The sequence below is a fragment of the Trachinotus anak genome, unplaced genomic scaffold (assembly GCF_046630095.1).
Source record: "Trachinotus anak isolate AG129_WGS33_773 ecotype Australia unplaced genomic scaffold, CSIRO_AGI_Tana_v1 ptg000012l, whole genome shotgun sequence".
In the NCBI taxonomy this organism is placed as follows: Eukaryota; Metazoa; Chordata; class Actinopteri; order Carangiformes; family Carangidae; genus Trachinotus; species Trachinotus anak.
Window position 1 is genome coordinate 246,948 of NW_027273863.1, and position 18,991 is coordinate 265,938.

The following is an 18,991-nucleotide window of genomic DNA, read 5'->3' on the forward strand; positions in this document are numbered from 1 at the left end:
GAGAGAATAGAGAGAGAGCAGGAAGAGGACCAGGAACAGATAATAATAGTAATACTCATAGGTTTAATGGTGTTACTGATATTATTATTATTAATATTATTATTATGATGTTATAAACAAGTTCTATAGCCAAAGTAAATGATACATTTCAGTTGATCATCTACATTACCAAGGTGATAGCTCATACAATATTTTGCTGACCTCTAGTGTTTTAACTTTTCACCTACCTGCAGTGATGGAGAAGTGTATTCCAGGATGTTTCCTGTCACTGTGACATCACTGTGGGATGTGGTTACAAGTAAAATAGAGCAGTCTTCATCTGTGTTGCTGAGTGATACAAAAAATAATTACCATTATTGATACATGATATAGTCATAACTAATCACTGTTGGCTTAATGTACAATAATAACTATAGTTTGAGACATAGCAAATTTGATTAATGTTCTTCATTGGACATAAAACTGTCCATAAAATGCATACAGCTAATGAAAACCTGCTGTAGTAAAGTAAAATATAACATTACTAAAACAATGATAATAATAAAATTACTGTAATCAACTTTTTTCATTGATTATTAACTGACATATGGAAGATACAACCAGATCATAATGTACAGTTTGTGCATATACAATGATCTAAGTGTTATTTAAAATGACACTATATCAAATCAAATCCACATTTGTGTTAACTGACTGCACAGACAGACCTTTATTTTTTTACTTCTTGCCAGACTTGTTGAGAAATTATGTGTGTAGGCCCATTCCTACATTTGTGTAAGAGTGATGTAAATTCTGCAATATAAATAAAAAAATTGATTTTTCTTAGACTATTTGATAGTAAAGACTAGATAAGCTATTATCATCACATATCTAAATATAATTGTAGACCTTTTACAAACATGTTATAAGACCCTAATTAAGTGGCACCACTATCCTAACCTTTTTTTTCAACTGTGCTATTACTAAAAAAAAAAAAACTACTAAAAAAACAAACAAGAATCAAGGACACATTTTGAGATGCAGTTCAATTTTATTCTACTGAAGAATCAACATGCTTAGGGAGACACCACTGTTCAGACATTAGGCGCCTCAGAACAAGACTTCATTCCATGAGCTTTACTCCTCGTCATGTCCTTTCTAAATTAAGATAAAGAAGAAAAACGTAAAACAATGAAACAAATCTCTTCCTTTTTAAAATGTTTTAATACATAATTTGTGAAGCAGTGGAGCAATCAAAACTTTTCAGTGTTGTAGGTTCACTATATATTGATAAAAGTGGATTCTGGTAGTAACACACTGACTGGATCAAACAGTACTTAGGTGTTTTCTACGAAATTCCTTCTGAAGGGAACTAAAATATGTAAAGGAATAAAATATCTTGAAAAAGAAAGAAAAGACATTAGAAAATAATAGTAATAATAACTGACCTTTGACCCCACATCACGACTCTTTGCACGTAGCTTGTTGACCTGAGACTCAGCTATGTCAGCTCTCTCTTCAGCTTCATCAAGCTCATGTTGTATCTTACGGAACTTGGTAAGATTGCTGTTGGCCTGTTCCTCCTGTAGAACAGACAAAATCCTCTCATTAGTGCCTGACTGTATTTTTGTAGTAATAATTAAGCATATTTAATGAAACATACTTTTAAAGACATGAAAGCAGCTGACACCACTGGAAATATATTTTCAATTACATCTGATATGATATAATAATACCTGTTTTTTTGTGTAAAATGTTTTAATAATGTTCAGTTCAGTAATGAACCATGTTATTTAATATGCACAGACATAATGTAGTATTGGACAGGTTTTATACAAAATTTTGTTTTACTTTCTCTAAAATACACAGAGTACTTACAGCCTCCTCTGCAGTTCTCTTGTAGGATTTGACCTTGAGCTGTAGCTTGTCTACCAGATCTTGTAGACGGGCAAGATTCTTACGATCCTCTTCTGTCTGAAAACAAAAAACAACAAAATCATTTAACTTTTGAATGGAATGCATTTACTCTCAGTGTTCCACAATTTTGTAATTAAAATGAAACTTACCTGATAGGTCAACTCTTTGATTCGTCTCTCATATTTTCGTATTCCCTTGATAGAATCGCTGGACTTTCTTTGTTCAACCTCGACTTCATTTTCTAGTTCTCTGATCTGTTGAGGTTATGACATGAAGACATGAGTTTCTGTGTATTAGATATTCTTGAGTAGAATTATTGATTATGAGGAAATGTTAAAGTTCAAGGATATTTAGCAGTGTTTTTGATGATTTTGTGACTTCATTAGGTTACTCAATTGATTTCCTGAAAATTATTGACACTCACCCTGGCCTCGAGCTTCTGCACCTGCTTCTTGCCTCCCTTCATGGCGATCTGCTCAGCTTCATCCAGACGGTGCTGCAGGTCTTTAATGGTTTGCTCCATGTTCTTCTTCATACGCTCCAGGTGAGCGCTGGTGTCCTGCTCTTTCTTCAGCTCCTCTGCCATCATGGCAGCATCAGTGATGGCCTTCTTGGCCTTCTCTTCAGCATTTCTGCACTCCTGCACCGCTTCCTCCACTTCAGTTTGAAGCTGGGATGTATCACCCTCCAGCTTCTTCTTTTGGTTTAACAGGCTGGTGTTCTGGTTGATGTAAAATTCAATAATAGCCTTCCTCAGCAAATTGGCAGTAAGAGAAAAGAACTGCACCAGGTGCAAGTACTGCATCTTACCTGTGAGTGCAGTAGCTGCACCCTCTCACTAACATCCAGCAACTCTTGCTCAGCAAGTTTGCGACTTCTCTCAGTTTGCTCCAGAGCACCCCTCAGTTCCTCCAGTTCAGCCTGAAGCAGGTTGTTGCGTCTCTCAACTATGGCAATGTTTTCCTTCATGTCCTCACTGGCTCTCAGAGCGTCATCAAGCTGGAGCTGAGCATCCTTTAAGATGAAAACCCAAGGGACCTCATTTTAAGTAACGATTGTAAAAGCAATAGGATCATAGGTGTATTGATTCAAGTGCATTCATACCTTTAGATGTGCATGAACAGATTTAAGTTGTTTCTGGGCCTCAGCTGCCTGCCTATTGGCCTGGCTAAGCTGGATCTCCATCTCATTGAGGTCTCCCTCCATCTTCTTTTTCAAACGGAGGGCCTCATTCCTGCTGCGAGTCTCGGCCTCAAGAGAGCTCTGAAGAGTGTCCACAATTCGCTGCTGGTTTCTCTTCGCTTGCTCCATCTCTTCATCTTTCTCAGCCAGCTTACGCTCAATGTCAGCCTTCACTTGATTGAACTCAAGCTGGACTCTAAGAATCTTCCCTTCCTCATGCTCCAGTGAGGCCTACCATGAAATAAAAAATTACATTGAAATATGCTGTTTGACTAGTTATTACCAAATACATAAAAACATCATAAGGTCCACCATTAGAATATTAAATATACCTCAGCTTCCTCCAGAGCTGTTTGTATCTCTAATTTCTCTTGTTCCAACTGTTTTCGAATCTTCTCAAGCTCGTGAATACTCTTTCCACTCTCACCAATTTGTTCAGTGAGGTCAGATATTTCCTCTGTGGACCAAAATGTAACAAACGGTAAATGTGTCACTGTAAGTAAATTATTGACAAGTTATGTTATTTTAATAGTAAAGTGGCTTACCTTGTAAGTTCTTGTTCTCTCTCTTCAGGGTCTCCAGATGTTCAAGAGATTCTTCATAGGAGTTCTTCAGTTTGAAGAGCTCAGTGCTCAGAGACCTGGCTTCCTTCTGAGAGCCCTCCAGCTCTGTTTGAGACTCCTCGTACTTCTGTTTCCATTCTGCCAAGACCTGAAATATGCTTATATGTCACTATACTCTCATTCTTCATTGAAAAGTAGCAAAAAGGCTGTGTGTAATTGAAATTCTACCTTATCAAAGTTTCTTTGTTTCTTGTCCAGAGCAGCAGCAGCAGCGTTAGACCTCTCCACATCCACCATGAGATCTTCAATCTCATTCTGCAGTCTGTGTTTGGTCTTCTCCAGAGAGGAACATTTAGCATTCACTGCTTCAACAGCCTCCTCAGCATCCTGCAGACGCTGAGCCAGCTTTTTCCTGGATTACAATAGAATTTATTCAGGAATAATTTTGAACTTTGCCGGTCATTTGACTGAATATATGTTTTACTCACTTGGCCTCCTCCAGTTCCTCAGTCCTCTGGATGGCATCGGTTTCATACTTAGTTCTCCACTGAGCCACCTCAGAGTTGGCCTTTGACATCCCCCGCTGCAGTTCAGCTTTGGCCTCCTGCTCCTCCTCAAACTGCTCCCTGAGCAGGTCACAGTCATGACGAGAAGACTGCACTGCATGGGCTAATGCGTTCTTGGCCTGAAATAAAAGCATATTTTAATGCTTCTCATCTAGCAATATTTAATCTGTACTAAATGAGGTCTTGCTGTTATGTTTTTTCTACCTTGACTTCCTCCTCCAGTTGTCTTTTAAGGTCGTCAATTTGCTGAGTGTAGGACTGTTTTCCCCTGGTGAGTTGAGACACCAGGGAATCTTTTTCCTCAAGTTGCCTTGCAAGTTCACCTAATTATGATTAAGCAATAAAATGAGTACTTCATGATATCCCCAAAAACACCATACCATTCAAATCAAATGCATTATGCAATACCATTCTCAGTTTGAAGCTTTGCTTTCTGCATGGTAAAGTCATTGATGGTACGCTGTCCCTCCTCTGACTTTGTTTTGTATTCATTCATCTGGTCCTCCAGAGACCTACACATTTTGTCCAGATTATTCTGAAAACAAAAAGCATTAAAAATGGCACATAAACTACATGAAAGCATTTACAGGGGGTTAAAACTTAAAACTTTTCTTACAAAGTAATGAAAGTTTTCAGCAAGACAACAAGTACAACAACATAGAAAGCCCCAAAGTAATTTACCTTAGCCTTCACAATCTGCTCCATATTAGAGACCACATCATCCAGTTCCAGTCTGAGCTCACTCTTCTCCTTCTCCAGTTTCTGCTTGACTCTCTGCAGGTTGTCAATCTGCTCCCCCAGGTCAGCAACACTGTCAGCTTGTTTCTTCCTGAGTGTGGCAGCGGTGGCTTCATGCTGCAGAGTGGCCTCTTCAAGGTCTCTGCGGAGTTTCTGGAACTCGGCCTCCCTCTTCTTGTTCATCTCAATCTGGGCAGCTGTTGCTCCTCCAGCCTCCTCCAGCCTCTCACTGATCTCCTCCAGCTCTCTGGACAAGTCTGCTCTCTGCTTCTCCACCTTGGCTCGGGCAGCTCTCTCTGCCTCAAGCTCTTCCTCCAGCTCTTCAATGCGGGCCTGGACCAAAATCAAAGCAAATCCTTAACTGAAATTTTATTGCTCAGAATTGTGGTCTTAAACTCTTATATTCATGCAGTACCTTATTCTTTACTTTATCCTGTTTAAGATATTACCTGCAACTCCTTCAGTTTTTTCTGGAGCTGGGCACTCATTGCCTGTTCATCTTCTATTTTGCTATTGAGTTGGCTGATTTCAAAATCTTTCCTGTGGATAAGAAAAAAGTTAAATGTAGCAGCTGACATGATTATATTAAAATCTATTTGTGTTCTTGAAAGTGCAGCTCTCATTTTACTTTTTCAGCCTCTCTTCAAGTTGCTGCTTATCGTTTTCCAGGTCCATGATACTCTCTTGAGCCAACTTTAGGTCTCCCTCAAGCTTACGCTTTGCTCTCTCAAGATCCATGCGAATTTTCTTCTCTTGCTCAAGAGATCCTTCAAGCTTCATTGGGTGATCAGTATTGCATATCAGTTTAATTTATTCACAATTATCTTTTTAATTTCATTTTATTGCTTTTAAAACATGCGAACACAGTCCCATTTAGTCTTACATCATCCACTTGCTGCTCCAGCTTGGCCTTGGCCTTGGTCAGAGTGTTGACTTTGTCTTCCTCACTCTGCAGGTCATCCAGTGTTTGCTGATGAGCTTCCTGTAAGGCTTTCTTTTCCTTGGTCAGCTTGGCAATGATTTCATCCAGAGCAGCCATCTCTTCAGTCAGGTTCTTTACCTATGGCCAGAAGACATTTTTATCAAGGGCCTCAACACAGATGATATTTGGGAGGAATATTTTATTGAAATAAGTGTTTGGGTTACCTTGTTCTCTGTGGCATGCTTCTCTTTCTCTACTTTAGCCAGGGTTAACTCTAAGTCATCAATGTCCTTCTTTAACTCAGAACACTCATCCTCCAGCTTCCTCTTCTTAGCAGTCAGTTCAGCGTTCATCTCCTCCTCATCCTCCAGTCTCTCTGTCAGCTCTTTGATTTTTGCCTCCAGCTGAATCTTGCTCTTGATCAGCCCCTCACATCTTTCTTCTGCATCACACAGATTATCTTGCTCCTGGTATTGAAAACATAAATCATGCCACAGAGTGTAAGTAGACTTTGTTCTATATTAATTGATATTGGTTGGAAAGTTGTAAGAAACAGATTTTAAACATACAGTCTGAACTTGGAGCTGCAAGTCATTCTTCTCTTGGAGAAGTGAAACCATCTTCTCCTCTAGTTCCTTCCTACGAGCTTCAGACTTTGCATAAGCCTCTTTCAGCTTCAGGAATTCTTCCTTCATGTTGGCCATCTCCTTTTCAGTCTCTGCTGTCTTCAACAGAGGCTTGATTTTGAAGTACATCTTCATCCAGGGCCAATTCTTGACCCCCATGAAAGCACGGATGTTCCACTGGATCACAAGTAGAGCATCCCTGTCGATAATGAATTGTCATTGTCTTTGAATCTTCCAGGTTTTATCTGATTGCACAAAATGTTCTGTTCAGCACATCTTAATCAATTTCTACCTTTCACAATGTTCTCCTGTGTTTGATGGTTACTGCAGTGTCAGTCGTACTGTTTGGTTTGTGTTTGTAAGACAGAGTACACATTCATCAAAAATGTATAGTTTTATTGCCTCATCCAAATTGTGGGTCTATAGATAGAGTGTTGTCTGCCATACAGATTGTAAAACCCCTTACAATTTTTTTTCCATGTAATTTTCATTAAATAATTTAAATTCAAGAAAAAAAATTGCGATCTTGGGCTATATGAATAAAATTCATTTGACTTGACTGACACCGTTTTGTTTTGCCATGCTGTGAGCAGTTACCTGCGTTCAACAATCTTCTGGAATTCAATTCTTGCCAAAATGCCTCGTGACCGGGCTTGAATACCAGTGATGATTAGTGCTAGTCGGTCATCTCGCATCTCCTCTAGCTGACCCAGCAGTCCGGCTTTGAAGAACACCTTTAAGCAGATTCAGCATCAAATGTCTTGGATCCATTACTGACAATAATGAAGCCCTAATCATCACTAATACCCATGAACAATCCACATCATATGCAAACTTTCTGTTGCCCCTCTCAAGCTGTTGTTGCTTTACAAAATTATAATTCAACCTATCTTGTTGCCCTGATCTCAGTGTTTCTTCACAGTGTTAACCATCTCCAAAAACAAAATTACCAGAATTACATGTACTGCTTCCAAAGTCATCTGCCGCACTATGCCCAACCCTCTCAAACATGAATGACAAAGCCATCACACACCTTGCACTTAAAGTAACAAATTACACTGATCACCCCCTGATTCCACACTTCCCATTACTGCTGTCTAGTAGCAGAAGTTTTGTACCCTCTGCCATAGCAGCCCTAAACAAAGTGCAATGTTGATACTGCTGTACACATCCAGATCCATCAGTATGTTTGTATACTGTACATGGACATGGTATGGGACAGGCAGGGACATGAATGCTGGGTGTCTATGGTGCTGTTGTGTCTGTTGTGAATATCCGTATGTTTCTCTGTGTAATATGTACAGACTGTGAAAACAGATCTGTCTTTGGAACAATAAAGGCTTATCTATCGATCCAGATAGATAGTCAATAATAATTTATCTGTTATGCAAAATGCACTTTCTCTTAATCAGCACTGACCTTGGTGTGCCCCAGTTTGTACTGGTTGTGGTCAATATCCAGAGAACCCAACAGTTTCTCAGCAGCCTTCTTGTTGTCGATGAACTGTCCCTCAGGAATGGCATTAGGGTTCAAAATACGGTATCTTTGACACAAATAAAATTTATACAGTGTTTTGCATGTTGTGAAAATACCTTTTAGGACACCACAACAATTCTGACAAGACAACCATCTGTTTTCATTGGTAATTGTCAATGTGGGTGTGTTCATCACATGCAAACCTCTGTTTGAAATCTCCGTAGAGGATCCTGTTGGGGAAGCCCTTTCTGCAGATCCTGATGCCCTCCAGCACACCGTTACAGCGCAGCTGGTGCATCACCAGAGGATTCTCCATGGCCCCAGGAGTCTTGGTTTCATTGGGGATGATGCAGCGTACAAAGTGAGGGTGAGTAGACCTCAAGTTGGTCATCAGCTTGTTCAGGTTCTCCTGAAAGTTTCGAAACACATAAAAGAAATGTTGTGTGGTAAATTTAAATGGATGCCTGAATTATCAAATTGAATAGGTTCAGCAGAAGTAATTGTGTCAGAGCTATGGGAAAATATGTTGTACAGTACTATTGGTTAGCCTGAAGATGATTTGGTTAGTAAGACCCTTCTTTCTTCTATGCAGCTTTACAGTAGTCTTGCCCCTACATATAATGTGTGCATAATCATGCTCCATCTAGATCAGACCCGTAACCCTCATTAGAAAATATGAATTAAAAAAACAACAACATAGGTATCTTACCCTGTGCAAAGCTGATACAGTTTGGAAGGAAGAACCTTTCTTCTTGGTACCACCTTTGCCCTTCCCACCAGATTCCTGAGCTAAATAAAAAATGCATCCAATTTAGTCAACAGACAACTGTACAGTAATTAAATCTGTATTAAATTGTCAATCATGATGTTGTTCCATTACTGTAAGTTTTAATTACTTTATATACATTTTACTCAATTTTTACTCAAAATGCAATGTTAGCTCATGGTATTGTGTTTAAAAAGCATACTGCTTGTGTGACAGTTAGTGTGCCATGTCTTGGCATATTAAGCTTTCTGTCTGTTATCTAATGCTGTACAATCCCGTGTGTCAATTAATCATAGACTAAAGATGGACATAGGTGGGATGTCATCACCCAGAGCTGCTCTGCCATCGCCAACTTGGCAGTGCCTGACTCCCCGAATCCAAAAATGGGCAAAGAGGTGGGGCGTGTGTGTAGCTGAGACTTGCATGCTGGGCGAGCATACGCTTACCTACCTGTCACTCAAACTGACACGCCTGCACCTATGCATACCTTTAAGCTGCTTGCATTTAAGGCAGGTTGTGATTAGGGTTTAGTCAGAAGAAAAATTATGTGGCATCAAAAGGAAAAGTGTAGTGATAACACACAAGTGATTTATGGAAAATGACATGTTATTCATATGCCATTTGGTGAGACCAGGCTGACTAGCAAGTGTCAACATACCCGAATCAGCTCCTGCATAACCAGCAAAAAGTAGGGCTAAAAGTTTTTGGGTAGACTTCTGGAAAAGACCGACCACAGTCTCATTCAGAGGATCCTTGTTTTTCACCAGCCAGTTGTTGATATTATAGTCAACAGTTCCAGCGTAGTGAACAAGGGAGAAATGGGCCTCTGGTTTTCCTTTGACAATTCTGGGCTTCTGGAAGTTGTTGGATTTCCCCAGATGGTTGTCATAGAGCTTAGCTTTAAAGGTGGTATCAGAGGCTTTGGGGAACATGCACTCCTCTTCAAGGATGGACATGATACCCATGGGCTGAGGAGACAAAATATAAATGGTTTAGAAAACAGGCCATATTTTAATTTACTTTTATTCATGTCTGTCTCATAGCCTGGTATCTCACCTTTTCAATCAGGTCAATACAGGCCTGCAAATCCATACCAAAGTCAATGAACTCCCATTCAATGCCCTCTTTCTTGTACTCTTCCTGCTCCAGCACAAACATGTGGTGGTTGAAAAACTGTTGCAGTTTTTCATTGGTGAAGTTGATGCACAGCTGCTCAAAGGTGTTGAACTGTAATGACATTGATAGTAAGCATTAACTCAGGCAAGAGAAGGTCAAACAAAAACATATGTCCATGAGCTTTGAATTCTTCTTCAAACTGACATCAAAGATCTCAAATCCAGCAATGTCCAGAACACCAATGAAGTACTGGCGGGGCTGCTTGGTGTCCAGAGATTGGTTGATCCTCACCACCATCCACAGGAACATCTTCTCATACACTGACTTTGACAGTGCGCCAATAGCATAGTACACCTGCAAAAGAAAATAAATATTAGCATCTTTTAAACTGAACCTAAATTTTTATTCAATCAAACTATCCTCAAGAGGTCTCCTTCAACTCTTTACCTGGGCAACATTTTGTCCCTTGGTGACCCACTCATTTCCTACTTTGACTCTCGGGTGACAGAGGCCTTTGATGAGGTCAGCAGAGTTCAGGCCCATCAGATATGCAACTTTGTCAGCATCTGAAAAAGTGAAGCTATATATAAGTCAAATACACGTACGTGTCTGCCTCTTCAACCTGACACTGGACATGCTCTCTCAACAGCTGTGTCTCCTAGAAATTACATATATATGCAATAGAAAAATATTTTTCTAGGAAACATAATTGTGACTGGATTATATTTCTATTAACATATTGAGTGTGTGCTATTAATTTACATATTTGGCAAGTTGCAAAAACACTGAAACTAAACATAGCTACAGTGGCTCATATGAGTTATTTTTCCATCACAAGCTTGCTTAATGCAGCTTTAAAGCAAAATCAGATTAAACTGGTGAAGTGCATCAGCTGTGCATTGGGTCAACTACCCTCACAGTTGCAAAAAATGTAAAATGTTAAAATCCTTAATACCAAAGTAAGGGCTGAAAAAAAAGGCTTGCCCCTTGACTAGGTATATACTGTATGTATATATGTATGTAGTAGTAGTACAGTAATAAAGAAAAACAGACAACTGAAAAGTTTTTATTTCCTCAAATTATTATTCTTCAAAACAGGAAAACTTTGTATCCTACTTCAACTTTGCCTTACTGACATGATAGCTGTACTTGAAATTTCTTTTCATGGAAGCCATAAGTTAAATTAAATTGTGAATTTGTCATAATCTCAGCTGGAGGTACAGTTTATAACTGTTATGAATGCTGCGCTGTGCCAAATCACTAACAATACCAATAATACATACAAGAGCATAACAGCCTCTCTTACCTTCAGTGCCATCTGCCTCTGCCTGCTCCTCTCGCTGCTTCTGCTTAAACTTCATGTTGCCGTAATGCATGATGGCACCTGTGAGCCTGTAAATACTGTTCTTCTCTTCTTGAGTGAAGCCCAGCACATCAAAGGCATCCTAATTGAAATAAAAAAATGTAATTCTTGTATTCCCTTCAGTTGTAATTTGATGTTTGACTAAACACTGTTTGCTGGTGTGAATCAAAGACTCAGCTTACATCAGTGGCCATCAGCTCTTCAGAATCATTGATAGAGGCTACAGTTGTCTCTCCTTGGGAGATGAAGGCGTAGTCATAGGGGTTGTTGGTGATGAGCAACATATCTGCAAAGATATACAAAATCAAAAGTATTAATTTATGATACAATGCATGATGCAGTTACAGCTATATATTACAGGTATACAGTGTATTGCACACTTACCCAGTAGTTCAGGCTTTTGCTGAGACAAGATCTGGTAGAAAATGTGGTAGTCCCTCTCAGCTTTGAGCTGGTAGGTCACACGAGACTTTTCCAGAAGGTCTGTTAGAGGCAGGATATACATTACGTTCTTGTGGTCCAGTACAAAACAAGGTAGGTGTAGGTTTATAAGTTCATTCAGACATTTTCCAAAACGAAATGGTCAGAGCTGCCACAATTTAATTTGATTGAATACTATTTAATTCACTTTTAGATCATAATTTAGTTTTACGTGGGCAGACCATTTGCTCTGTGCAGGTTAGGCAAACTGAAAAGTTAAAATTTCCCAAAGGTTTGAATGTGAGTGTAAATCTGTGTGTCCCTACAGTATGTTTATTAGCCCAGTGATAGAATCCTGGAATCCTGTCCGCAGTGTATCCTGCCTCTTTAATATTGGGATTGGCTTCAGCACCAAACAAACAAAACAAAACAAAAAAAAGAGCCTTAGAAAATGAATGTACTGGTGGATTTAATTTTACTCACAAGTCTCAATGTCAGCAGAGGCCAGCTTTCCTCGGTTGTCAAAATGAATTCTGATGAATTTACCCTAAGAGGAAAAGTTGTTATATTTCTAGTATGAAAAAATTAACTGTCACATTAATGATAATCAAGTAGCCTCATGCAGTCACAGACACTCACAAATCTTGAGGAGTTATCATTCCTGATGGTCTTGGCATTACCAAAGGCCTCCAGAGCAGGGTTAGCTTGGATGATCTGATCCTCCAGGGTTCCCTGATTTTGTTAAACATAGACAAAACTTCAGGTTTACTGCCAGTTTTGGAAAGGCTTTAAGAAGAAAAATCTTCAACTGTGTCTCACTGTCAATATTTTGGTCACATAGTATTAAGATATACATACGTAATACAAACCTTCTTTTCAGCGGCGGCATCTTTCTTCCCAGACGGGACAGCTGCGATGCTGGCAAAGTACTGAATGACACGTTTGGTGTTGACAGTCTTTCCAGCACCAGATTCTCCACTGAGTAGAAGAGACAAAAAGTTTTAGGCCAAGACCCATGACTTTCAACTACTGAAGACATTCTGTTTAGTGTGTGACTTACGTGATAAGGATTGACTGATTTTCTCTGTCTGTCATTAAGAGAAATTATCAAAATATTCATTAGAACTTCTTGTCACAACTGAATATTCAAACAAGGAAAGGATAAAGCGGGTTATGTACCGGACAGCATGTACTGGTAGGCATTGTCAGAGATGGAGAAAATATGAGGAGGAGCTTCACTCCTCTTCTTTCCTCTATAGGCGACAACCACCTCTTGGTTGTAGACTGGCAGCCACTTGTAGGGGTTGACAGTCACACAGAAAAGCCCAGAGTAGGTCTGCCATAGTAAGAGAGGGATAGAGGGTGGAGCTTTCAGATGCTGAGATGTCTTATCAATGAGGCAAAGTTACAATTTAAGTTACTGTCTTACATAAATCATCCAGGCTGCGTAACGCTCTTTGAGGTTGAACAGCACAGCAGGCTCATGGAGAAAGGTGAACATCGCCATGTCTTCAATTTTGTCAAACTTTGGTGGATTTTGAGGGTGGACATCACACTCCTTCACTGTCACAGTCTACGAAAGAAAATAATAAATTTTACAGTCACAGTGATCAAAGCCTAACCAGTTGCCTGTCTCTTGACACATATTCATTAACACTCTTAAAATCCCAAATTTCATCTACCTTTCCGAATTCAGTCTCAGCAGTGACTTTGTCACCATCTCGACTGCTGATGGTAGCTTTGACGTACTCAACCTCAGGGTCAGGAACGAAGCACTCCTTCTTCATGTCAAATGGACGAGTCTGGGCTTCCAAACGCTCCTTATCTGACTTCCTCAGAAAAGGAGCAGCAGGCCCAAACTCTGCCATGGCAGCATCCCCCATTTTTTAACCTTTTAAAAATAAAACAGAATTTATAATCTGTGATTTTCTTAAAATATCCATGTATGAAAAAAACAGGTAAGACAAAGACTTAAAAATAGATATAATGAACATAATTACGTAATTACTATGGAAAAGCTATAAACACATGTCCCCATACAAAAAAACAATGATTAAAATCATCATCTTATTAATGTTAGTTAAAACACTTAACCTTTTATCTTATTTATTTTTTCTTTTAGTACAAATACAAAGTTTACAAATACAAATGCTACAAAGAGATAAGTAAGCGTAAATGGATGTGTCCAGCATTAGATTCATAAAGACATAGAGTAGTAGAGTAGTAGACATAGAGATCCTTTACATGAGGGAAAATAGGATGTCCTTGGCCTTTTCATGTACAGCCATACCAAAATGGCAGAATCAGATAAGGGATTAATTTGTTGCTGACATATGTTTGTACGCAGCAGAAAAGCAAGAAACTTTAAAAAATATTATTGGGTTAACTACTGCTGTATTTCATAATAAAAAATTAATTTTACCTGAGGTGCTTCGTTTGACTCCACAGGAAACTGGGATGTGTGCTATTTATATAAAGCAAACAGAAGAAAACTAAATGTCTTATTACTTACGTGACAAGTAAGAAAACGGCACACCATCCTCTCACCAAATGTGTCAGTAACTCTTCACAAAATGTTTAGTTAATTTAGTTCAGAGTAATTTTAACATCTTAAACAAAAACTATATGAAGTGTTCACTCACGTACAATGTAGCAGTTCCTGACTTGAGCTGAGTTTTTTCTTACCTTTGACCGTCAACCTTTGTCAAGTGAAATGATGGATCCAGTGGCTGACACCGGGCTGTCTCTCCATTAATAAAGGTTGTTAGTGAACCAAATATGGGGATGAATATCAGAGAAATGGCATCTAGGTTGCCTATCACAAAAAGCATTCTCCAAATTGAGTAGAGCCCAGTGCTGCTATTTGTTGCTCTCACCTTGTGAACAAGGCCAGACGGGACCATGACAAAGAAAGGGGGAGGCAGGAAGTGGGGGCGCAGGGACAGGCTATAGTCTATCAAGTAATTCTGCTCTGTTCCAGTAAGTTATATAAAGTAACTTTGGAATTATAATGAACAAATTGGCTTGTGATAATAAATAACTACATTAAATGAATTTTGTCTGTTCATTATACTGCATAAAACAAATGACAAAACTTTTTAGGGCATATAAAAGAAAATTTATTTAAATTTCTTTCCCACTACAGCACTTCAGTTGATTATCTATCTGTGCCAATGCATGATCAATGCATGACAGGACCTACTATACTATATTCTCCATTATAGCATTAATTAAGCTTGTGTTCTTTTTTCCTTTGCATTGAAAATCTCAGGAGGAAAGCATTCATCAGAATACTGATATACAGAATACTGAATCAAATCCACTGCTTTATGTTTCTGTGCGTCTTACTTATGACAGACATTTTTTTTTTTAATCATAGACTGGGCCTCTATACTCAAAACTAAATAAGGTGGACTAGCATGCAAGCAGGATTTATTGGACATCAAACATCATGAGGTCTAAACTTCAACAATAGTCTGTCAAGTGATAGGGTGTGAAATCAAGAGGGAGAATAAAGAGCTGCAGCTGTTGTCTGCAGCAAGGCAAGACAAGGCCAAGGTCACAGCTGTGAGATCTCTTTATTATCACTCACCACTGTTCACAGCTATGTCTATACCCATAGTCTGACACTGGTCACTTGGCAGAGTTTCCTCTTCTTTACCAACAATAGAAATGTTCAGAGTCCATACAATCCACGTCAAGTTCATATTACACGAAGAATAGATTGTTTGACATGAACACAAGCTGGACACATTTCGATGACCTGGACCTGGGCAAAAACGTCCTCCACTTGAATAATAAATAGGTTAATAGATTGTCTCTGATTTTGGAGTCAAAAGGCCATTCGTTTGATACCCACAAAAGAATAGTGCTAGTGAGACATTTGAAATAGGTAAAATCTGGATGCCAATGTGGATGCCATCTTCAAAACTTACTGTAACTTAAGTTCATGCACTGACCTGGATGAGCTGGATGTGGAGAGGGAGCAATCTTTTGTAGTTGACAGTAGTCAACGTTTTGGTTTAGGCCTTTCCATTATGAATAATTTCCAAATAGTACATAAAAAAATAAAAAATGTCTAGGTAGAAAATTTCAATATTAAAAACTCTGAGGTGAAACTAAACCCATGAGTCACAAACAGTAAAGACAGGTGGGCACTAAAGAGCACTGTTTAGTTATAACAGAGGCCTGAGCTCATTAATTACAATTAGCATTGAAAAAAAGTTATTAGCTTTGATGTATCGAGTTAGTATAATTTCACAGGTGGTGGTACACTTGTATATTTTTTTAAGCAGCAATTAATATGACTCCTAACTTATGATCAGTTGGCTTTGTAGCATTCATATTATCATACATTGAGGTGTCATATCTTTTTATATACTGTCTATTATATACTATGTATTTATACCATAACGTGTTCCATTATTGTAGAAATTGTTTACCTGACCATAAGTTAAGATATAGCTGTGTATATAGATAGAAAATGTATAGATATAGTCTTGTGCTTCAGCATTATCAACATTGAAATCAACATGATGACACCTTACTGAATGTTAAGGGAAAAAAATCAGCAGTCCAGAACAGGAACTCCTACAGACAAAATTTTTTAAATAAATGTGGAAAAAGAGTGGTCGCATGATTCACGTTTTCTTTGTTAAGTCATAAAAATCAGGCTTACATGATGTAAATTTAAATGATAATTATATTTTAATATTTGTAATTAAACACCCATCAAGACAAAGATGACAAAGGCTTAGATATGTGTGTCCTAGGTTATGCAGATGATGTTATCTTCTCTTCTCTTAGTATGTGCTGTATCAATTATCATAAAAGTACATGTTTTTTCATAATGAAAATAGTATGGCTGTGCCTGCAAATTCTTCAAATAGTTTTAGATTGTATAACAGTTGATCAATGTTCTTTTTTACATTTCAAGGAAAAAACAAATGTTGTAAGTACCAAAGACACAAGAGAGAGCTTTTTAAATATTGTAATAAAGGGCTAAATTTTACTAAATAAAATAACGTGTAGATAAATATAGTGTCAATAAAGTGTAGCTTGACTTTCCATTTTTTCTTTATGGTAAAGCCCCAACAGTTAACCAGCAGTCTCACCTCACATCCTAACAACTGAACAGCTTTAACACATCCAACTTTGCCCACTTATTTCTCTGACGTCATCCCTCACCGTTTGTGTGTTCATGTCACTCACTGACCCCAGTAGCAATAATTAGCTGATTAACATTGCGTGACCAGTGCCGTAAAGGCGATAAAACTAAAGAAACACTGTTTACAATTCTCAAGAACTTTTACGGTATACGTCTGGGACTGGACAGGACAGTGTCTGCGTCCAGATCCAACCACAGTCTGCCTATTAGTGACCTTTGGTGTATAATTATTCTCATGTGGCTGAATGTTTTGTCTTTTTGTTTTTGAGGAGCAGATCACTTCACTTCAAACGTTTTATGTGTTTAAAAGTTGTCAAAAGTAGCTTGAAGACACAGAGGAGACTGCCTAAAAAAGCTCTTCACTTCATAATCTTCTTCATAATCATCAATACATTTAAACAAACCAATTTTAAATTTCAGATTTTTGTTTTTTCATTGTATTATCAACCCTCTATGAGTTCTCAAAAATAAAATGAGTTCCTCTAATATAATTTTCATAAGATTTAAATTCTGCATGATGTACATTTGTGCACTGAAACAAATTCATGTTGCTGTGACCTATACTCCAGACTTCTACCCAGAAGATGCCTGCTGCAAGTGCCCTTGGCTTGCTCCTGTTGACATGGCATTGTTTTCTTCTCTTTATCCTTGAGGACAAAGATAACTTGTGAAATTCCTGCTGGATGCCTTTGGGGCTTGACGGTTCATAGGACAGCTTGTGACGCAGGTGGTCAGGACATGTTTTTGTTTTTTCTTTGACCAGCAACAACAGGTGATAAGCCCATGAGGAACCAGTGATGTACTGTATGTACTGTATGTAGTGTAATGTTGTATACCGTATCATTTATATACATGACTTTGCTGAATGAATCTGCACTAAGACCAATGAATATCAAAAACCAAAATTGCACCTAACAAGTATAAGTAACAAGTATCATCCATATCATACATATCCATGATAGTATCAACCTGAAACTACCGTGGATAATGGCATCCAGGAGCTTTCTGAAACATGTGACATGATTTTATTGGCCTGACACAGAATTTGAACCAAAGTATAGTGAAACAGTGCGGAATGAATCTTATCTTACAAAGCATGTTGGCCAGTATTGCAACCAGGACCTAAGTTGTCTTCTACTTCCAATCACATCACATCACATCACATCCCAACAGGCCTTGTCCCTACTTGCCTCCACACTGGAATTCTCATCTCCTTTACTTATCCTTCAGTCTATTCCAGGCTCTAGCAGAGCACTCTGTCGTCCATTAAAGGTCTCATTCCCAGCTGTTTACAGTCCTTGTGTCTTTGACTTTTATGATCACATGAATGCACAAGGGAAGGTGTGAGGCACCTTGCCTCACTTAAGTTTGAAACTGGAGCCAGCTAAGCTATTGTTAGTATTTGTTCTTTGTTGTTATGAAAGGTCACTTCTAAGGGGGTGTTGAGTTCTGGTGGAGGCTTACAGGAGTTGATTGGTCTCTTGCCTCTTCTTCTCTCCACTCATTCAGACTATGGATCTCTGTGTGGACTTCTACCCAGAGTACTGCTCGTTGTCTGATGAGGCAATGGTCAGATGAACAGAAAGGTACTGTTGGCCATTTAAAGCTTTTATTATCTACCTAATTTTGGATGCAACACTTATAATCTATTTTGCCATAATATACCCTTGCTATCAATATCCTACTTTGACTAATGAAATGATGTTGATTGAATTCATTAGGAGGAGGACTCAACCCCTAAACGCACCAAGTCCAGATTATCTGATGTCAAACATATCTTCCTCTATTCTGTGTCTCAAGTGGCCCTCCCTCATCTGGCTTTGAGAAGAGCAGGCTTGTTATTACAGAAAGAAACACCTCCACCGCTGATATGAAGGTTAGTAGTTTCAACTTTTCTTGTTTTCTTAGATCTTAGATGTTGTAATCTGCAGTCTTGTCAAAGTGAAAGGAAATGTTATGAGTTACATTTACACAAAAAGCAAGCAGATTGGTTACCAGTGGATGAATCTAATTTATGCATTCAAAATTAGTGATTGAAAAGAAATTTTAAATGGGTAGATGCAACAGGGGAGCACAGGAGGGTGATGGGCAAAGTTCTTGTTTTATCATTTTTAAGATTCATCATGTGTATTCAGTCCTTTTAGCTGTGGTGTTTCTGTACAAACCTCTGAAGGCTCACAATGTCCACTA

General features: G+C 38.6%; 1 protein-coding gene across 1 annotated transcript; it reads right to left on the reverse strand.

The window, feature by feature from the left end:
* Positions 1–1,010: 1,010 nt before the first annotated feature.
* Positions 1,011–14,428, reverse strand: LOC139629364 (myosin-7-like). The gene is made up of 39 exons (XM_071491930.1): positions 14,320–14,428; positions 14,057–14,098; positions 13,317–13,525; positions 13,064–13,207; positions 12,814–12,970; positions 12,695–12,722; positions 12,504–12,612; positions 12,274–12,366; positions 12,118–12,181; positions 11,599–11,697; positions 11,397–11,500; positions 11,158–11,296; positions 10,299–10,417; positions 10,056–10,205; positions 9,792–9,962; positions 9,394–9,703; positions 8,679–8,758; positions 8,173–8,378; positions 7,913–8,036; positions 7,091–7,227; positions 6,437–6,692; positions 6,092–6,334; positions 5,829–6,005; positions 5,574–5,719; positions 5,395–5,485; positions 4,889–5,278; positions 4,616–4,742; positions 4,412–4,530; positions 4,130–4,326; positions 3,870–4,053; positions 3,624–3,789; positions 3,411–3,535; positions 3,001–3,309; positions 2,707–2,910; positions 2,321–2,617; positions 2,046–2,150; positions 1,858–1,953; positions 1,428–1,562; positions 1,011–1,137 (listed from the first exon to the last, which is right to left on the reverse strand). Exons 3-39 carry the CDS (start codon positions 13,515–13,517, stop codon positions 1,117–1,119), a joined length of 5,823 nt encoding a protein of 1,940 aa, XP_071348031.1. The 5' UTR covers positions 13,518–13,525; positions 14,057–14,098; positions 14,320–14,428; the 3' UTR covers positions 1,011–1,116.
* Between the last annotated feature and the right edge of the window lie 4,563 nt (positions 14,429–18,991).

Excerpts from the sequence above, each read along its gene's own strand:
- LOC139629364 (XM_071491930.1), bottom strand. The coding sequence starts at position 13,517 with ATGGGGGATGCTGCCATGGCAGAGTTTGGGCCTGCTGCTCCTTTTCTG. Across the intron at positions 11,297-11,396 it reads AAGAGCTGATGGCCACTGAT|GATGCCTTTGATGTGCTGGG; the intron begins GTAAGCTGAGTC and ends TATTTCAATTAG. Across the intron at positions 9,963-10,055 it reads CTGGATTTGAGATCTTTGAT|TTCAACACCTTTGAGCAGCT; the intron begins GTCAGTTTGAAG and ends ATGTCATTACAG.